A 21,838-nucleotide genomic window follows, 5' to 3' on the forward strand; every position below is an offset into this window, starting at 1 on the left:
TCTTAATTTTGTTTTACATCGTTTTATACAAATCATATGCTTAATTTACCTTTATATTCAAGACACTTTTAGAAAAAAAAGAAAAAAAACAAAATAGGCAGCTGCAAAATGTAATTATTTTTATCGTATTAACTAAACATTTATTAATTTAAACTTTGTCAGAACTGAAAAATTACGCATATTTGCAATTAGTTGCATAATTAATCCAAAGAGTTACATAGACGAAGAATATTCTTCGAAATACAAAATTAATTCGGCGCTATTTTTTAAATAGAGCCAAAAATAATACAAGTTCCCCAATAAACATTCACATGTTAGAATATTCAATTTTGCCCAATAGTGAGTAAAAGTGTTTAATCGTGTGTTACTAATCGTGTTGTGTTACCAATCCTGATGTATTTAAACAACAAGCAATTACTATGGTTTTTCGAAACCTGTTAGATTAATTGTCCTTACCATATACAATCTATTGGCAAGATTTTCTCAAAAACTGGTCCGAATACCGTTTCGATGAAGACTAATTGTTTTTATTTTAATGAAATTCTTTTTAAATAACCTAAAAGAAGATTCGAAATTCAATACTTATGGTCAAATAATATACACCAAGCGAACTCAGTTCAAGTTATAAACTTATTTGTGTTTTCTTTTATTTCAAATTTGATAAAATTAGCGTTATTTTAAAATACAGAGTTTCACTATTTCTCATCTAAACATTCCAATAAAATAATATATCATATAATATATAATAATTTAAATGTATAAGAATTTCAGTTTGCAAAATTGTGGTTTTAGATTGCAATATCTGTGAATTCTTAAGAAATTATGAGTCAACAGAGGAAAGGGATGAAGTTCAAAGGGAATGCGAAACTCCAGAGATACATAAATTGATTACGTCTCTTGTATCACGCACTCGGAAATTTTCACGATATACCCAAATGATGATAGCCAGACGTAGATAAACCTTCAATTTTTCCGCCCCAGAAAACTTTTGGTGTTTTCCACAAAATTGAAATTCGACTGCATTCACGAATTGGTGCATTGAAAATTCACACAAGATAAATATTGCAAAAATATTCATGCAGAAGCGAAATTTAAGTAAAATAGACTAACTGTTGAATAAATTCATTATTTCCTTCCCGATGATTGAATGATCACGAAGCGAAAAAGGCGCACGTATGATATTGTGGACTCCAAACACAACACTGCAATAAATCATCAGAGGGAGTCAGTTTGTGACTGTTAGTCTAACCAAAGAAAAAAAAACCTAAAATTAAAATAAAACAAAAAGAATTAAACTGTGAAAACCGCAGCTGATCAATAAATTCCCGAAAAATGTCTAGTTCAGCTATTGTGGGAGGATTTTTTTATACAGTCAAGCAATTATTTATCTAATGGTTTTTTCTCTTTCAGTTTGGCCTCTTATTGAATGCTCGCAGTTATGACTCCTCAGCATCCCGTGGTGAAAATCAACACACATGTTCCACGAAGAACTCATGATGTTGTTGATGCATCACTAATTGTACAATTCAATCAAATTCTAAAATTTGTTGAACATGTTTTGATATTAACTGAGTTTATTTTCACACTATCGTATATCTCACAATAGAATTTTCGTCTATTAGTAAAGATATGTGAGAATAAAGGTCTGAGAAAAGTTGAAATTGGTGATTGACTTGAAATAATTTAGATCTATTTTCTAATTAATACAAGTTTTAATTCTTTTACGTGTATGGTGCAATAAGTTACCTCCGTTGCTTGATTATTATTTTTTCTTTATTTATGAGAAGAAAATAATGTTAACTAAACAACAAGTCATAGGGTAAGTGTGCCAAATTTCGGCATAGTTGCATGCAAGCGTCAAAGTCTCAAGTTTGAAATGTAATATTTTAAATACAAATTGATTTTTTTTTATTCTTTCTTTTGTAAGAGTGTTGCTTGGAACCTTGTAAAGAGTTTATCGTCTTTATTTACTCTAAAATCATTCTGAATACATTATAAAATGAATAAAAATGTAGGCATAGCTTTGGTGCCCTATTTCGGCCACCTTCATTCTCATAGTTTCTTGCCCTTCGGGAATTCTTCCAATATCTTTTTCACGTCATCTCGTTTGTCGAAGCTACTTTTTTTAGTTATTCTTTTGCATTGTATAATCTCTAGAGTACGTAAAATATAAAAGTTCATGGAAATTCGAGGAACAAAAAAGGTGGCCGAAATTGCAAGCTGGCCGGAATTTGGCACACTTACCCTATGTAAGAAATTTTAATTAAGATTTAAATTAAAGTTTTATGGATATTGCGAGTTTGTAAGGAAAGTTTGTTAAAAAAAAAGGTGGCAAAGCGTCCCAGGCTTTACAAACGAAATGCTCGAACTTGTAACTTAGATGTTTACCGGTTCTCAACCGATCTGATCAGTTTTGTTAATCACTCAAAATAAAAGATCTTACTTAATAGTTTTAGTAGTATTAAAAATAATTTTCAAAAAAAAATTACTTATCGGTTCACAACCGATTTGAACCGATTTATAAATCACTGAAAATATTTCCAAAAAAACCCTAGAAGTAATATAATTGAATTACAGATTAAAATTAGTTACCATCAGAAATATATATAAAAAAAGTCAGAGCTGACTGGAACTTGTTCAGTTTTATTAGAAATTCCAAAACCTTTTCACCAAACGCAAACTCAACAGCATTCAGTTGAGAATTATTAACTTTTAGAGCCTTTTTAACTTTTCACCTTGAAAAAGGTTATTCATTATTGGGAGTGATTCAACGGGGATTTCGCATAAGGGCGAAAGTCCGCCTGGGTAATCTCTCTCTCCCTCGCTCGTGTTATCGAGCAATCCCAAAAAAAAACTTGTTTTGGAGGGGAAGGGAGGGGTTTGAGAAAAATAAGGGGCATATTAGCGATCCTCAGATTCGACTTTCGGAGGTGGGGGTTCCCCCCGAAGGTCCAAAGTCGCTATCTCTTGCCGTTTCGCCTCTATAGTTCGCAACAGCAGAGACGGACAAACAACATGACTCCATCTCTCAAAAAACGTTCGAAACGCACAAATTTGTTCTGAAAGGTGGAAATTTTGGAGAGTGAAAAAATCGAGAGATTATTATATTTATAATACTGTTTTCTCTATGGAGCTGGAGCAGTAAAAAAATATTTTAAAATTTGTTTATGTTGTTTATATTGAGGGTAAACTCTTCGTACTTTGCTAAATAAATATATAATGAAAATAAGTCATAATACATCTTTGTATATGAAAATAATCAAACCAAATGTAGTATAAATTTCCTCGTATATTAATTTAATAATAACCCTGGAAATATTTCATGACATTGCTATAGTGTTATGTATATAGTGCATTAATTTACACTCGAAATATGCCATTTTGCATACAATTAAATATCGTGACATCATTGTTAAAGCACACACAAATTTAGAGTAATTTTCAAAAGTTTAAATAAGCGTTCACATATTTTACTTTAATAATAATGTAGTTAGTTATGGTAACTGCTGGACGGATTAGATGGAAGGACAGACTGAGAGTTAAAGAGCCAATTTTCTGGAAAATCTTCAGATTAACAATGATATATATGCTAAAAAAAATTCATCCCTGTAAGGAAGAAAGGAGAGAATTTCGAAGAAAATAAAAGTCAAGGGATATAATAGCTCTTTTTGTAGAGTTCGAGTAATAAAAAGTTCATTGACACAATATTTGCAAAAAAAAAATGAAGTCTATAAAAATAAAAATCCCCGAAGTGCCGATGGAGACGCCAGGTCCCCAGAAAAGCTACTATATAGGTAATTGTTTGTTTAACATTCAACACAATTACATGTAGAACCTACCGATATATAAACAACTCTTGTATTTCCAAGTTTTTATTGTATAAACCTTGTCTGTGTTTTTTTTTATTGCTCAAACTCGAAGAAAGAGAAATCGTAAGTTTTCCCACTCTCCTGCATTATCTCAACAACTCTGTTTCATTCTCCTGGATGTTTTATTTTGACATAATTTCGAGAATTAAAATCTTAAAAATATGATAAAATGGAAAAACTTCACGGATCGCTTTTGCATGTATATGTAAGTTACAACATATCACCCAAACATATGAAGTTGGATATTTTATCTGTTAAAAGCAGAAGTATGAACTGTAAAATTGTTTAAATTAGATTTAAATATCATTGTAGGTTTTGATAGCCATTTGTCGAACAATTTTCAGCTCTTGTTTGAAGAATTTCCTATGATTTTGACAGAAAATCTCTTATGTTATTTACAAATTTAAAGTGTTACCGTTGTTGCGGATGACTTTGCACGTTTTTTCGCTGTTTTTCAACTTTGCCCTCTAAAAGTGGATAGTTAAAATGAAGGGAGGGGGGTTAATAGATTAAATTATTAGTATTCAGTTGTTAATGAATGGATTTTGTGGCACTAGCATTAATTTTATAACATTTTACTATGTTAAAAAAATCAAGAAAAAAGGCTTGCACTTGGGATGAGGTGCGAGTGAGTGCGAGTCATCAATTTCTGATATTAAAACGACAATGAAGATCTTAACATCTAAGGGTAAGATGAACGGGATCTACAAGATGACGTGGTCGCCAACTTGATTTGGCGTTCCTGTCCGCCATTTTGAATAACTGTCAAATCTTAAAACTTGTCTTATTGGGCTGAAATTTTGGTATGTTGTAGTTCATGTAAATACCTTTTCAAAATGCATCTTTGTTCCGACTTAGGTCGAGCCATTACCTAAATACAGAGGCTCAATGTTTAAAATTTTGAAATATTCATATTTTGGCGATCTTTATTTTCTAATCCTGAATTTTGAAACCTAAACGAAATGCCTCAGATACCATTAAAAATGGTTGAGGCTTTTATGTTATATATTTATTTACTCTTACATAATTAAAAAACAAACGAAAAGTGCATTTATTTACATATTCTTCAAAAGAAGCTCCCGGTAGTTCTGTATTCATGAAAATGTCAAAATTTTGAACTTGGAGCCCCAGTATCCAGACAATCGCTTGACCTATGTCGTATTCTATATATGTTCTGAAAAGGCCTTGACATCGGCTAGAACATACTAAAATTTCAGCTCAATCGGATGAGATTTTTGTTGTGACAATTATTCAAAATGGCGGACAGAAACGTTAAATCAAGATGGCGACCACACCATCTTGTAGATCTCGGTCATTTTATCTTGCATTCCCAAAAAATTGGATAATTTTTAGCCAAATACTCCTATAATAAAGCTTTAGAAAGATCATTATATGCAATTTTATAACATAAAATCATGCGATCTTGGAAGAAAATAGTGAAAAATAAATATTTTAATAAAAATAATGAACAAAATCGAAGTGGATTGTTCTAGCCAGATAAATTTAGAATAGATTTGGGCAATTTACTACTGTGAAATCGATTTTGGAATTGCACCTTCAGATAACTTTTTCACTGAGCCGTTTTTTAACAAAATACTTATACTAGCATTTCATTGACTATTACTGAAACTACAAGAATCTTTTTGAGGACCATTGTACTTTATTTGATACATAACATATCCCTATATACTTTGACATGGTAGACCGGATCGGCGAAGACTATCAATAAGTGCCAGAATTAATGAAAGTCTCACGAACAGCAGAGTGCAAAGTCACCCGCAACGACGGTGTGAACTATTTGTCTTAAGATATAACATGGTTTAAGACGATTAAAAAAAAACAAAATATTTTCTCAATTTTTCTTAACATAATAAAAAAAATAAATCAAGCTTTTATTAGACGTTATAAAAATGTTAGCTGTATTTTCTAAAATTTTCATTTAAAAATTATAAAAACCCAACAGTATTAACATTACTCTGGGAAAACTAACTTTACGACAGTCACGATTACACTTTCCCTACCTTATTCTTTTTTTATTGTAAAAATGTATATATTTGATAATTTATGCTATTCTTTTTTAGACTTTTTGACCCGTGTGACCCCTTTATGGGTATGTTATAAATAAATGTAGTGATAATTAAATTAAATGACCATTTTGTCTTAAATCGAATTCAGGAACATTAGAGAGGTCTTAATTTTTCAGTGTATCATATCATTTGTCCGTGAGACACGTTATGATCTTCTAAAGCTTTAGTTAGTTATCGTTAAATAAAATCGTTCCGAAAGCCCAACTTATGGCGTTTTGTATCACCGTCCAGAAATCAAGCATTCTGCCAAATCTTATTCTACACAACCAGTTTTTATCAGTAATGGTTTCATTGAAGAGCTTTGTTTGTTTTTGAATGAATATGGATACAAATTTGAGTAAGAGAACTTGAAGAAAAATTTATGTGCATTTCCAGGAATATTTAATTAGGTGTTATCGCGCATCGTTAGTGTTCTTTATGTTTTTTTTTTTATAAATTTAAAGTTGCTATCTTGTTGACTGATTGGTAAAAAAATATACTTGTCAGAGGAAAAGACGTACAGATTAATTTAAATGTCCTTTATGAATTTAAAATGAAAGTGAAAAAAAATGATAAAATTGAAATGGTAATTTACATGAAATTCTGTACCTCCTTGGGCAGAAAAAATATATATTATCTCCTTATTCCTACACGGAACTACATGAAAATTTTAAGTGAAACACACATGTATAAATTATCAAAGGTAAAAAAAATAAAGTTAAGTGGCATCGTGAAATGAGGCTCTTCCTAAATATTCATTTCAACATTGACAATTTTTATCTGGTCCTGTAAAAAGCATAAACCCAAAATGTATATTTGGTCATGGCTATGACTAAAAGTCATTACCATTTATGAATATGTAATACCTATAGACTTTCTCATTTTCCCAAGAGCTTTTTATTCTTTATATTAAATGAAAAACAGTTTTTTCTGTAGTTTTTCAACTGTTGTAAGCACATTGAGATATCTTATTGCATAGTGGCACAAAATAAACATGACGGTATGAAAAATGTCTTCGCAATGAAGTAAAAAAAAATCCAATTTCAAAAATTATTTATTTTTAAACAATAAAACTTTGAAAGATGTTTGAATTGAATCATTTTAACTACTCTGCATGCAATTAACCTTGGCAAGATACTAATGAGGAAAAAAATAAATTTGGTCATTGAAATACAATTAAATTTTTTGTCCATAAAAACTTAAATCTTTACCAAAAAATAAAGAATTGAATTCACGGAATTATCATCCGAATTAGTTGCAGGTAAATTGAAAAGGGACAGATAATCCTAACCGGCTTATGTAGGTGAGATTCTTAACGTGAGCTAACTCGGAGTGCATGCAAATTCGATTTGATGCTGAAGTAGGGAGACGCCATTCAGTTATCTTGAATCAAATTCGTGAAATTATACAAGTTTTGTATTTGAACCAAAATGTCAAGGATTTTGATGAACTGACAGAAAAGTGTTATATGGGTGAAATGTAGACCAGAATGTTCTCTATAATTTTGCCGTAGAACTTGAACTCATCGATTACTCAGAAGCCAAGATAATCGAGGTTTTTTGTTTCTTAACTCGTTTTTTCATCCAGAGTGCCCCAAGTAGTCATTTGTTGAACTTCAACTATATCAAAGAATTATTGTATTTTGTGGGACTTTCCATTTAAAACCCTATTTTAAGTGTCTTTGTGGAGTAGAGGCAGTCAAATTGGCATCTGAGTGATTTCAAAGCGTTATTATGGGAAAAATCAATTTTTTCACACTTAAACGGAAAAATCGGAGTGATAGCGTAGTCTGAGCGGAAAATGATGTATGGACGAAATGTAGAGACAAATGTCCTCTACAATTATGTTGAAGTAATCATCAAAATCGGTTCAGTGACAGTCGAGATAATTGAGGTTATGTGATATTGAAATTGGTTTTTCGACTGTGGCGCCCCTGGTGTTGGTCCCACGAAGTTCAAATATTCTAGAAAGTTGTAGCATTTAGTGAGATCTTTCGTTTAAGCCCTCATTCATCAAAATCGGTCACATAGAACCGGAGATATGATTTTTTGAATTTCGTGAACTTTGACCCCTCATATCTCCGGTTCTATTGAAACCACAGCGCACATACGCACCATTTTGGAAACGTCCTAGACTGGACTACAACATACTAAAATTTCATTAACTTGCACAATGCCGTTTTTGAGAAAAGTGACTTTGAATTTCGATGAATTTTGACGCTATCACAGCGCCACCTGTGGTGACTTTTTGAACTTCCATCTGAAAGTGCTCATCGAGACGAAACCAAAAAGGTAAAATTTAGGTCGCTATGTTAATTAGAACCGGAGATAGAGGCCGGTCAATGTTCGAACTTTGACCCCTTATAGCTCGGGTCAGGGGTTATGGATCGACTTAAGGTTTTTTTTGTTTGATAGGTATAATCAACGGCTACAACATACTAAAATTTCAGCCCGATTGCATAAGGAATTTTTGAGTTATTTAACTTTTAAGATTTAAAAATTTTCTTTTTAATAATAGCGCCCCTAGCGGTGGTTTTATGAACTTGCGATGTTAGAAGAGGAAGTGGCATTTCACGAGAGCTTTCCAAAAAGCCCTCATTTTTTAAATTCTGACAATTAGAACCGGAGTTATGGCCATTTTAAAAAAAATTTTTTGGACCCTTATAGCTCGGGTCAGGGGGGTCAGGGGACCTTAAGTTTGGTATTGATGGAAAGCTCTAAGGCCCAGCTATAACATACTAAAATTTGAGCCCGATCGATGCCATAGGGGCGGAGCTATTGAGAAAACAAAAAAAGGGGGGTCTTCAAAATGGCGGAAGGAGGGGTGGGGGGTGGGGGGTCAATGCATCAAGTTGCAATTTTCATGCGATATATAACCTTTGCCGAAAACCGCAAGTCGATATCTTTTTTAGTTTAGGAGCTATTAAGCTCCAAAGAGCGGCCGGACGGCCGGACGGCCGGCCGGCCGGCCGGGAACGTAACTTAGCCCCCCATATATTCGTGATCAGGAAGTGGCGAAACACATTTTGGCCAAGTTTGAGCGCGATCGGAGGACATGAAATTTTGTTAGGATTATAGTAGGTGAGATTGTTAAGAATCTCACCTAATATCGATACCATTCCCTTCGTCAAAACTTGTGTGAAAATTTCACTGGTCATTTAGATTTATATTAAGCTGATTAAATTAATTTTTTACTGCTCATTTTTGTACAGTGCTATTAATTTTCGCTTTATGCAATATTGTCGTAAAATATTAAACAATCAAAAGTTTAATGCGTCAGAAAATGTAGTAAAGTATTGTGATAAAATTCACCATACATGAATTTCAATAATATGATATTGCTATTAATTGAACGCCGTAAAATCTACGTTTGTTCCCGTTAATTCATGTAGGTATAATTGAACAATCTCAAAATTTCAAATTGCTATTGATAATTTATTGCTAAGCAATGATTTAATTGCTACAGAAGCAGCAATCTCTCTTATGATTGTTTAAATGAGATTTTCAAGAGCTGTATAAAATGAATAATGTGCGTACGTCTAATCCAGTTTACATTGCTACTAATTCGATTAACGACTCACTTACTGATTCCATTCGAAAACTTCATCAAAAATCCATCCATCATTAAAATTTAGTATCCATTTCGCGGCAGATGAGCGTGTAATTCTAAGAAATGGGGCGCGTTGTAGAAACGATTTCGCGGATTACTCGAATTCATAAGTTTTATTACAGTGCTTCATAAATTGGTTTAATATTGATTAATCTACGTTAAGGCCACTACACACGTACACTAGAGAAATTTATGTCCATATGCAAGCAAATTCCCTACGCTTGGGTAGAAAAAAACTCTTGGACATAAATTTCTCTAGTGTAGAGACCGTTTTGCAAAATCTACTCATGAGACTTGTTGTTGTGAAACTCCGAACCCCCTAACCCGAACCAGAATGGGTCATTTTTTTTCATAAAATGACTCTTGCTCCGGTTCTAAAATTCTAATTATTCATATTTGATTAACGAAGGTATTTTGGAAAGCCCTCGCGGAGAACTCAAGAATTGACAGGATTCGCGCATGTCTAACTTTTTTTTTACATAAAAAACGTTTTAATCAATGAAATGTTTAAATCAATTAATGAAGTTTTCCTGCTTGAATTAAAGTCTTATCTTCATTTTATTAAAGTTTCCTAATAATATTGATACTTAATTATGATATAAGAAAACATCATTTTGCTATTAAAATTTTACTGTTCTTAGACAGATATTCACACAGCATAAAATATAAAAACCGTTGATCATTCAAAAATCTGAAAGTAATTTTGTCCCCTCATCAGCCGGATAACGAAGAGCTCAGCGTGTATTATAGCTGGACCTTAAAGCTTTCGATTAAGAAAACAACTTAAGACCTCCGACCCATCTAACCAGAGTCAGAAGGGGTCATTTTTTTTTATAAAATGACTATAGCTCCGGTTCTAAAGTGCTGATTCTCCGAATTTGATCAATGAGGACGGTTTGGAAAGATCTCGCGAAATACCACATCTCCATATACCTACATCTTTGTAGTCTTGGTTATTTTCAAAAAGTGGCGTGGGTTAGCTATGGTTACAATAGAACGGGATATATTTGAACTCAAATTTCACGAAATTCAAAACGCCATATCTCCGGTGCCATTTGACCAAATTCACGATTTAAGGGGCAAATAAAAGCTCTCAAAAAGCTCTACAACTTTCTAGAACATTTGAACTTCGTATGACTATCACTACAGGCGAGACATTTTAAAAACGAATTTTTATAACACAACCAGAATTATCCTGACTTCCGCTCAACATATTTTGTTGATTAATCATATACTTTGGCATTAATTGTAGAGGACATTTATATCTATATTTCTTCTAGATATGGTTTTTTACTCAGATCATGCCATCTGTTACGATGCGAAAGAATGCAGGAAATAATATGAGCGCTTTTGCTCGACCACGTTATTTAAAATAAGGTTGAAAAGAAAGTTCTCATAAAATTCAATCATTCTTTGCTATTATTTTAATTCGTCAAAAGGGCACAAGGGGTTCTCAGTACAAAAAACGAGTTCAAAAATAAATAAATTGAATTATATCAGTTCCAGGGTAACCATTATATCAAGTTTTGAAGCAAAATTACAAAAGAAATTCTCGTATCATCTTTCTGTCAGTTCATCCAAATCCTTTGATTTAAGTAAAATCAATTTCAATTGCAATTATTTGAGAAATTTGATTATAAGTTGCCACATAATATCTCTCAAATTAAGTTCTAAATCGAATTTGCATGCAGTCCGAGTTTGCTGATTATTTTAGGAATCTCACCTACAATAAGTTGATCTATAGGCTTATCACTAGTTTTTATGCTTTTAGAAAATTATTATAGACAACTTCAAAGCAGTAGTAGAATACTACAATAAATTAATCTATAATTACTCTTATTAAGAATCTATGTAAGTCTCCAATTTTTTGCCTTCTCATTGATTCAATTCAAACAGAGACCAATATATTATTATCCAATAATATTGAGTTTTTATTTGATTTTGCTCCCAATTTTGATTAGAATTAAATCAAATTAAATTTGTTATGATATTCAAAAGAAGAAAGAGGCTTAAAGAGTGTGACTTAAACATATTCAAAGCATTTGGGAAAGAAAGTGACATAAATTTTGACATTATGAAATGTTCCTGATATAAAGGTTGGTCCAGAACCACAAAATACCAAATTTGTTAAAAATAATATCATATTACATCAATACGCATTTTATAACTTTAAAAACATTTTAAAGAAAAGTTTTTATTTTACCTAAAAGTATCTTTGATGCTAATAAACTGAACAAATTCTAGCTCGGTATTATTTCATGAAATCAAAATTCGCGTCTCCTCCTTTATCAAAGGACTTTCTGACCAAAGTTGGTTTATTTGATAACCCAAATTTAATTATTTACTTTGCAGTAATATTAGTTTTAACCCAAATTTTATATTAAATATGTTAACTTTAAAAATGAAAAAAATACTTGTTTATGTCGACTGTACTTTGTAAACTATAATCTAATTTCCAATAAATTACAAAAAAAGGTTTCTTCTCTGGACTAATCAAAATAAATCTACTGTTATTCTATGGAGACACCTCCGGTAATCGCCAGTGGAAATTTTGTTTCACCCCAAGAAGAAAAACAAATTTTCTGTCATGCCCAGAGCTTTCGGTCCCGGATGTGGACTAGGGCGTTTCAACTAGGAAAAATTTTTTTTGACACTATTCTCACGGTGCTGTATTTGATGAGACAAGAAAGTTTTTCTTCTACGACCATATGATCAGACGCTGTTTAGAGGTGGCTGAACGATCCTCTCTGTAGAAAAAATTTCTGATTTTACCGGATTTTACACTACAGAGAGGGTCGTTCAGCCACCTCTAAACAGCGTCTGATCATATGGTCGTAGAAGAAAAACTTTCTTGTCTCATCAAATACAGCACCGTGAGAATAGTGCCAAAAAAATTTTTTCCTAGTTGAAACGCCCTAATGTGGACCTTCTTCAGTGGCTACAAGGTATCCTCATTATACTACAATAAATGCCAGCTCATTATCCTACAATAAATCTACTGTCTTCGATAAATAATAAACTTTTTTCCTTGGGACATGAAAGAGGATCGTTAGAATTAAATAATATTAATAAGTTGAATTATTATGCTTTATGTCTAAAACTCACTTTTGAACTACTTTGAATAGTGCTTGCAACTTACGATGCATTAAAATTATATTGTGAATAGAATCTGAGCTGAATTGATAGATAGTGTTCCTTCTCCTTTCAGTTCGAGCAATAACATCTCCATAGAGAATTGTTTATATAAATTCAAATCCCCTGTGCATACTCTAAAGAAAATCATACAATAAGAGAATTTTCAATAAAACAGTTAGCAATCTCTACAATACATCTGAGGCTATGTGACTCATTGAAATTAAGAAAACCTTTTTAACATATTTATCGTTCTTCTAATTAGATATCTCGCGAAGATATTTAATATTGTGAGTTTGTTAAAATTATCTTTTGTAATATTATAAAGTACTTTAGAAATAGTATTAAGTATTTATATCTAGTTAGTAAATAAATCTTTTCTGTGAAAGTCATGCAATCATTTTTTCAATCACAGTATTACATATCTTTAAAGTTTAAACTATGGTATTGTAAACTCTTCTATGCTGCAAGTTAATTCAAATTATTTCAAAGGCATTTTTTTGTGAAGTCCAGGAAATAGAGAACGAAGGGGTGAGATGAATGGCAGTTTTTTTTTTCTGAGTCAAAGAAAAAGAAGAAAAAGTCGGGAAAGAACTTCTAACTGAGAAATGTGAAATATGTGTGCGTAGGACTATTGCTCGGGGGCGAGCCAGTCAAGACGAAAAAGGTTGATTCTTCAAATTTTTCTTCTGCCATAAAACTGCCAAGAAATGTAAATTTTGGAGAATATGGAAAACAGATGGATATTCGTTAATTTCTGTTGTGTGTGAGCATTGGTCTACTGAAAAATACACAAAAGTAGAATCATTAAATTTAAAATAGGAAGAATTGTGAGAAAATCCATTGAGATTGGGTTTACTGTGTGCACAAAAAGTTTTATTATATCGCATATAAACATGCCAAAAAGGTTTTCTTGATTAATTTCCCTCTTCTGACGCCCCTCAAAATGATATCACAAACAGTTTGCAAGGTGTGAGGCTGGGCGCCAACCCCATTGAGTACCTCATGCGGTGGGGTTAATTAGTACATGGAGAAACTTTTCCATCGTCGCGAGGAAGATTTTCCTCCCCAGAAAAGCAACGGGAGACACTTCCATTGAGTGAGTTTGTGTACAAATTGTGAAGGAATGATTCGGCATTTTGTGGAATGCAATAAACATATGTACATTTACATAGGAAAACCTATTTTTGAAGCAAACACACAAGAAGTCTTTGATCCTAAATTAGAAGTGCCCGATTTAGCACAGAAAATTTTCTAGATAATCTTTCTGGTAGATGGTTACAAACGCACCTGCCAATATTGCTTGAAGAAGACAGATAAATTCTTTATTAATTGAAGAATGTTGTGAATATTTATAATAAAACTTTTTGAAAATCTTTGAGTAAAATATACAGATGATTGGTCAAACGAATTAAAAGATTTATCATCTTAAGGTTATAAGGCTGACAAGCTATTTTTTTTTTGCAAATTTTTACAAATTTAGTTGATCAATTTAAAATAAAGTGCACATGTTTTGAACTCTCTCTCTTTACTGTAATGTATCCCATCTAATCCAGTTTCAGTGCAATTTAATCCTAAATCTATGATCAAGTTGAATCTACTGATTCAGAGTAGACACTCTGTGCATTGATTGCTTTAAATCGGGCCTGATCAGCGGCATATGTTTCACTTTCTTTGACTATTGATAGATGTTTTGTGGCAAGGTTGCCACAACCGATGATCGATTTGCGCGGGCCCCCCACGCTACTTTCAATTTGTAATTGGGCATTGAAATGGAACTGTAATTACCATTTCCTGAGGAGAATGTGACTCCCGTCCAGGCGTTTTTAATGTAGCTGAAGAGGCGCCGGTAGAATGGTTTGTGTTTGAGACGGATGTGCCTAGAGTCTTCGTCGGCTGTGTCCTCCTCCACAGCAATCTCAATGTGACGCCGACGTATGTCGTCGCAGGTGACCAACTCCAACGCCTCCCTCCTGTGATCCACCCGATTGGTTTGATTGAGCAACGGTTGTGCCGCCCGTGACGCACTCGTTTGCTGTGCCTGCGGGCCGGCCATGCTCTTGGCATATCTGATGGGATCCTGGGCACAGGGCCCCCTCCCGTCACCGGGAGCTCACACTACACCTCACTCCGCCACATGTTCACGCGCACTTGCACTCTATTGGCGATGGTATTCAAATTTTTACGATTGTTTTAATTATATTACTTTACTGCTACTAAAGTCACTCACTTAAATGAGAATTTTTGACCACAGTGACAAAGATTTTCTATTACATTATAACATTGCCAATTTTAATACTGCAAAGGATCCTTAACAATCAGTCTAATTAAAAGAGAAGCAATAAAATAAGATCTTCTAACTAAGTAAATAGAATGATTGGTCTTAATTCTCTTGCTGTTATGAAAATAATTTCATGTTTTAAAATGAATTGACTAAAAATTAGAATTGACCATCACACATTTTTACTATATACACTAAGGGACTATCACTTTGTTGTAGCCACACTAATTTCATCCCGATCAGGAATTTATTTAATGAAGTAGGTAGATTTTATGAATCCGTGGATTGTGCTAAGAACACAATTGACCAACGAAGAAAATCTATTGTTGACTCAATAAAGAATTTCTTCCAAGTTGAATCTCACATTCAACTGTTGACCCATCTGACCTCGATGGTATGTTGTCATTGGGTCAGCATTGCAACAGGCGATGTTGCAGCTTTCTACCGAAATTTACAGTTCATTGCAGAGTAGATCTGCACTTGTTGGCGAGATGATGAACACCCGGGAAAAGACTGAAGTCACTCCACCGGACTGCGATGACCACGGCTCTGACTTCCTTGTTGCGTGAATGCCTTCCCTCAGTGTTGGAATTCAAAACTCAACAGTGCGCTCAGTGCGATTTGGAACGTATCACTAATTTTGTATGTGTATTGTGCCAACAAGTGAATTTTATTGTAAATTCTGTGAATTTGAGCTGCCTCTTTGCCTTGCGAAATACAATGGAAGCAACATCGTATCGCACTGAGTAATCTAGAAATATCCACACTCACAGCCTCAGCATCCAAATAATCCCACTGATATAGAGTACTTCCACCTCCTCGTGTTCCAATGTTAATATCAAGTATGTAGTCTATGAAAGTTTGATAAGTGTTTGCCTCCTTATTTACTATACTGAAGAAAGAGTTGTGTGATTTAAGATCTTGCTATTTATAATCAAAATTCCAAAATATACGCTGATGGTAATCCCAAAATCAATTTAATACAGTTAGATTGCAATGAGTAAGATCCTGTTATACTTTATACGGTCATGTACTTTCCATTTGAATACATGCCCGCAATATTTCAATTAATATAAGGTAAAGTACCCTTACTCGACCGGGTTCCTCTATTCGACCGGTGGGTCAATTTTTGAATATTTGATGGTGAATTTCATCAATTTCTATGAATTTGTCACTGATTCGTATTATTTAAAGAATAATTGACCTATTAATGTTAGATCATACACAAAATATTATAGCAAATATAATTAAATTGAATAAATAAATCTACCGGTCGAATAGAGGAACCGGTCGAATAAAGGGTACTTTACCTTATCTGTATCGAAAAATTTGAAATATTTAATCACAAAAATTTTTATGCCAAATGTTAAGGTATTATTTTTTAGAGCGCAGTATTTGGATAGATGGTGTGAAAATTTCTATTTCAGTAAATAATGTGCGTGTCTGTGCAAAGTTGTCAATCTGCGGAAAAGAGTGAGAGAAAAAAGGCGGAATTAGTATCATAAGCATAAGCAGTGTTTGCAGTATTTTTTTTTTTCTTCTTAATTACATTAGTAGAACCTGTGACAAAATGTGACAAATAGATATTTTTAAGTTCGATGATTGAAAAAGACGAAAGCTTTAATTTTTCCCATAGATTTCATATCATTTCATTTTATTAAGGGATTTTCGTCATTATTGGCGATTTCCCTTTTCCCTTAGATAGTTTCTCTTTATGAACCTCATTTAAAGAATAAATTAAAAAAAAATCAAGCAAAGAATGTGGAAAATTTAAAAAAAATGACACTATTTAATCTACATTATTCTATAATATTTATTTTTAATCGACACTATTTTATGACACTAATTGACACTATTTATGACATTATTTATTTAACTTAATGTTGTAAGTCAATTTAAATCAGTTTTTGCAAGCCAAGTCTACTTTTTAATCAATACCATAGTTCAAATTCTAAATCTTAGTTAATCAATGACACAAATTACATATATAAAAGCTCATTAGCAGTAATTCGTTTTAAAATTTTAATGTCCAAGTGTAATATAATATATAAAAAAATAGAATAATAACGGAAAAGAAAAGAATAATAAATAGAACAATAATGTAAAAGGATGAAATTGAGAATTGCTGGGACTTTATATCACCATTCTTTGGCATCCGATCGACTTATGAAACTTTTCAGAAAATCAAAAGTCAATCTTTGATATTGTTCTCATTCAAATATTGCGGAAATACTTTGATGTTCATAGAGTGTGATTCTAAAAATTAAACAAAATTGAAAATTAATTGGCTCATCATCTAAATAGTATTCTTGGAAGAAAATTAGAAGATTAACTTGTTAGTTGATGAAGTATCATATTCGAGAGAATTTCTATGAGGTAAACTATATCCACACACCATAAACCTGACATAATATTTCATGCATTATAGCCATAATATCAATATACTTTCCCAAGAATTTCCTCCCTTGTCAGACAGAATTCTTGGTAACCACAGTAGAAGTCAAATTTCCGATATTCATAAATGGTTCACGATGCAATATTGGCTTCTACCATCTCTGTAACTCTTTTTGCACTATTATATGAATATGCTTCTAAAGAAAATTACTTTTTTCCGCCATCTTTAGCTTATCAGTGTTCTTGGAGGTTGAGGAATTCAGTGCCGTCTCTTTTCTTTTATCATCCATTTTGCCTCCAATCATTGAATGGGAGTCTAGAAAGAATTTACTTTAGCCACAATATTAGTATAGTTGCTGTTGGTAGAATAGTCATTATACTTTGGCAGTTGGTGGACTCAAGAGACCATCAGAGGGGTTGGTCATGCCCAAGGGTAATACAGAAGTACACTTGACCCAGAAATCGGGTCAACTTGCACTTGAAGTAAATACTCATATAAAGTAACATATGGGAAGATTGTGGTGAAACTTTTCACATGTTACTTCAATAGTCAACATTTGCCACCACTTTGTAAACAAAATATCCATTCAGAGAGACCAGTATAGAATATCTTTATAGGCTTAAAGAATATTGCGAAATGAAACTGATCTTTATGAAAAGGGATAATTTAATTAAAACAATTCGTGCATTTAAAATGTTCATGAAAGCATAAATAAATTAGAGTGGCAAACTCGACAAAACTTCGTAAATTAAAAGAACATGGTGAGACCAATGTTAATGCATCTTAACTTAACTTAAAAATAAATCGACTTCAATCAACCAAACAACCAAAATACAATATAACTCACGATAGAGCTACTGCAAAGTTTTATTCAAGTCTCTCCTTTTTATTAAAGATTCTAAAACGTCTTTTATATAAGGCCTTTTGTCTGCCTTTCCGCACTATTATGTCCCTCTTTCACGCTATGAACCGTCGTCATCGTTCAAATCACTATATATTATGTTTCGTTATGAAAGTCTAGCTTTGGCGGAAATAGGAAAATTACAATATCATTTCCATGCAACCACACAGAAAACGACCGACAGCGGTAGGGACAGAGGTTATCCCCCATTCTTCGATACGATCCAACCACCATGGGAGGCTGCGTATGATGACACGTTTATCATAATAAAAGTCTACCATTAACGAAATGGTTTAGTTACAGCTTACGGGCAATGCAGACGAAGCGATATAACAGGCAAAAATTGTAAACGGAAACCACGAGAAAATAATGATGACGCTGAAAGTTGTGATTTTATCGCATTAAACCTAGTTATATTGCCATCTACCACTGCCATCCGCAAAAGGCGCCAATTTTTGCCCATGGGTTCCAAAAATTCCACACAATATCGCTCCTTATACTTTAATGAAGCAATATACGAGGTCACACCAGGCAAAATGGAAAGTCACTTGCTGGAGTTCATGGGGTGAACACACCCTCTCATCCGTATACTTTCGTCACTTATTCAAATTAAAATATAAGGAGTAAATTGCTCGTGCAATACTCGACTTGAGCTCCATTGCTCTCCGGATTTTCTTTTATATTATATTTAACACAACTGTTATATCAATTTGAAAAATCATGAATTAATTTGCAAAAAATAAAGTGTTTTGCTTAATTCTTTTTTATTATATTCAATGAACCAAATTAAAATTGTAACTTTGTAAGGAAACATTATATACAATAAGTTTGAACAAGATATTTCGTAATTAAATATTATAACTGTCTGTTCTACAGAGTTTGCAGATAAAATTTTATAGCTCGAACTCCTTAGAAGCAATAATAATAACAATAGGGGAAACTGGGGCACTACCGAATATGGGGTAGCACCGAACACTTATTTTTATTTCTAACTTACTTATTTTTTCTTTCGTGTCGTTTCAAAACAATTTAATTAGCTTTCTTTTGGTGAAATTGTTGTTAAAAAATATTGAGTTTTGACTAAGTAATTACAAAAAGATGGAGAGGAATTAAAAGGAGGAATGGTTTGAATGAAAACCTACAAAGTTCCTGATGCTCCTCATCGGACCGACAAACATTCTATTAAAGAAAAAAACCGAAATCCCAGAAAAAATCCCAATAAAATTATCTTTCTGAAAATACATTTGTTTTTTCATATATACTGTGGTTAACATCTGAGAGCCTTTTTTCAATGGGGAGAACTTTTCTTCAATACGCTTTAGTAACACTTATTAGCACTTTATGAACTTGTATCATGACCTATTGGCATCATCAGTGGGTCATCAGTGAAAGAACTTTAAGAACTTGTATCATGACCTATTGGCATCATCACCTATGGGTCATCAGTGACCCAATCGTCCAATCGGAACGCAATCAATTTTTTCCTACGGGCATCTAAAGTTATCGTCGGTTGCGTCTACCTCTATCGTATCTGCATTTGTTTTGTATCTGCATTCGGTGCAAACTGCAAACTACAATACAGACGTCCCCTCTTGCGTTAAATCTTGACACAAAATAAATCCGGATACGACAGAGGTAGACGCAACCGACGTTATGTTTCACTCTAATGATGTCTACAGACTAGAAACAATTTTCGTTAAAACTTTCATTTAAAAAAAAAAATGTGACTTTTCTGACTACAAGGATAGGGGAAATTTTCTTTAAAAAGGCATTTTTTTTTAAAGAAATTGATGCTAGTGTGCAGAGGCCTTAAAACGTCAGAAAAAAGAAAAAAAATGATTTTTTAATCCTCAATTTTTTTATCTTCTCGTCTTTAAAACGTTAAAGAAAACACAACATATTTTTTCCATTTAATAGATAAATTAAATTTGTAAAATACAAAATTGACCTATTTTTAATTTTAAAGGGTTCATTGTTCTTAAACCTTTAAGCTAAAATGTAACAGACGCTTCTCAAGAATTGACGTCAATTGAGAATATTATTTACAAAGTGGTCTTTAATTTGAAAGTTGCTCACGAGGACCTGTTAAACTATAAAAAAAAACATAAAAAGTAAGATAAACATGGAAATTTTAAAGTTTTACTTTATTCTTATCGAATTGAGGAGAATATCTTTGAAACAATGACATGACGCTCATCTAATCAGATCACTGTCTGATCCATATTGTCTGTCAGACAATGATCTATATGGGAGAAACAGCACCTTGAAGTCTTTAAGAATTCCTCCTAAATATTAGAGAAATCCATGTGTTGGGACATGATTTTCGGATGTCGTGTTTTGAAAAAAAAAAAAAAAAAAAAACAAACGACTATGCAATCTTTGCAGTCAAATTCGCTTTTTTCTGTTCAAACGAAACTTTGAAGACTTCAAAAAATTAGTTTAAGTTTGGTTGTTGTGTTTTCTGTGTTGAAGAGTTCGAATTACTATTTTTTTATTTTACTTACATTATATTAAAGAAAAGTATGCTATTTTTTAGTCTTCATGACTCCCTTTAGTCGATTATAATTTTTGAGAATATTTTTCTGAACACCATTCGAAAGTTGAACTTTTGGATACGAAAACTCAAGTCAGGTAAACTGGTCTCTTTCGTTCTCACTTCATAGATATTTATACAAAGTTAGGGTTCGATAGGTTGAGTTTGAGTTATACTTTATACGCTTTATACCACTGAAACAATTGTAAAGAAAATGTCAGCCAAAAAGGTTTAGTTTTTTTTTGAAAAAAATTGCACAAATGGCAATTATTTAATTAAAAATATTTCAACATCAGCAAATTCATGCATATCTTATGTATATGTATGCTCGGTATATATGCTGTAAAACATAAAAATTGTTCAGCATCTAGGATAAATATTTTAATGAGAACATTGCAGTAATTCTAATGAAGAATATTGCAATGAAAGAATGTCCTGCCAACTACAAAAGGGGACATTTCATATGACGTGTATATGGATAAAATTATTTGTAATTAAATTAACATCATAATTTAGCTGGAAGCTAAAAAAGGCTTTTTGCTTGTTGGGCCAATAGTTTGTGAACTACTGTTGAACTTTGCCAATTTTTCTAATATACATATACCATACCATATATTTTGCTTCAAGATATTAAGCGGCCTCTCACAGCGCATATATCGATGATTCCGTTTCATACTATTCTTAGTCCATTTAAAATACTTTTGCCTCTTAGGATATATTATTTACAACTATTGATATTAAGTTCTAGGAATAAAATTTAGTTGTTATCGTATGACAGGAAGAAATGCACATATGCAATCTTTCCAACTTCGAATGGTGTTTTTTTTTTACAAAATTCTGGGAGTAAAATAGTAGAGAATGGAATTGTCGATATGTGTATATAAAAGTCGAAAAATGAATATTAAGCATCTCAAGGGTTCCATTTTCGTATCTAGAAACACACACATGGGTATGTGGTAGACTAGTATAATAATATATATAAGATATATATACATTGGCAAGTGTCCAAAAAGGGCCAACCGCAGTGTTAAGCGAGAATGCACAATAAATTT

At 32.6% G+C, this 21,838-nt stretch overlaps 1 protein-coding gene across 5 annotated transcripts in view; it reads right to left on the reverse strand.

Moving 5' to 3' along the window:
- The window catches only part of LOC129805284 (Kv channel-interacting protein 4), a 91,482-nt gene that overhangs the window by 13,746 nt on the left and 55,898 nt on the right, over positions 1 to 21,838 (reverse strand). For 2 of the 5 annotated variants that reach the window (XM_055853101.1, XM_055853098.1), the window contains exon 1: positions 14,465 to 15,962. The exons of 1 other annotated variant lie outside the window; for it this stretch is intronic. In XM_055853101.1, coding sequence (XP_055709076.1) covers positions 14,465 to 14,732 — 268 coding nt within the window. In that variant the 5' untranslated portion in view covers positions 14,733 to 15,962. 2 more of the 5 variants (XM_055853099.1, XM_055853102.1) reach the window with 2 other exon arrangements.

This window comes from Phlebotomus papatasi, chromosome 3 (genome assembly GCF_024763615.1).
Source record: "Phlebotomus papatasi isolate M1 chromosome 3, Ppap_2.1, whole genome shotgun sequence".
In the NCBI taxonomy this organism is placed as follows: domain Eukaryota; kingdom Metazoa; phylum Arthropoda; class Insecta; order Diptera; family Psychodidae; genus Phlebotomus; species Phlebotomus papatasi.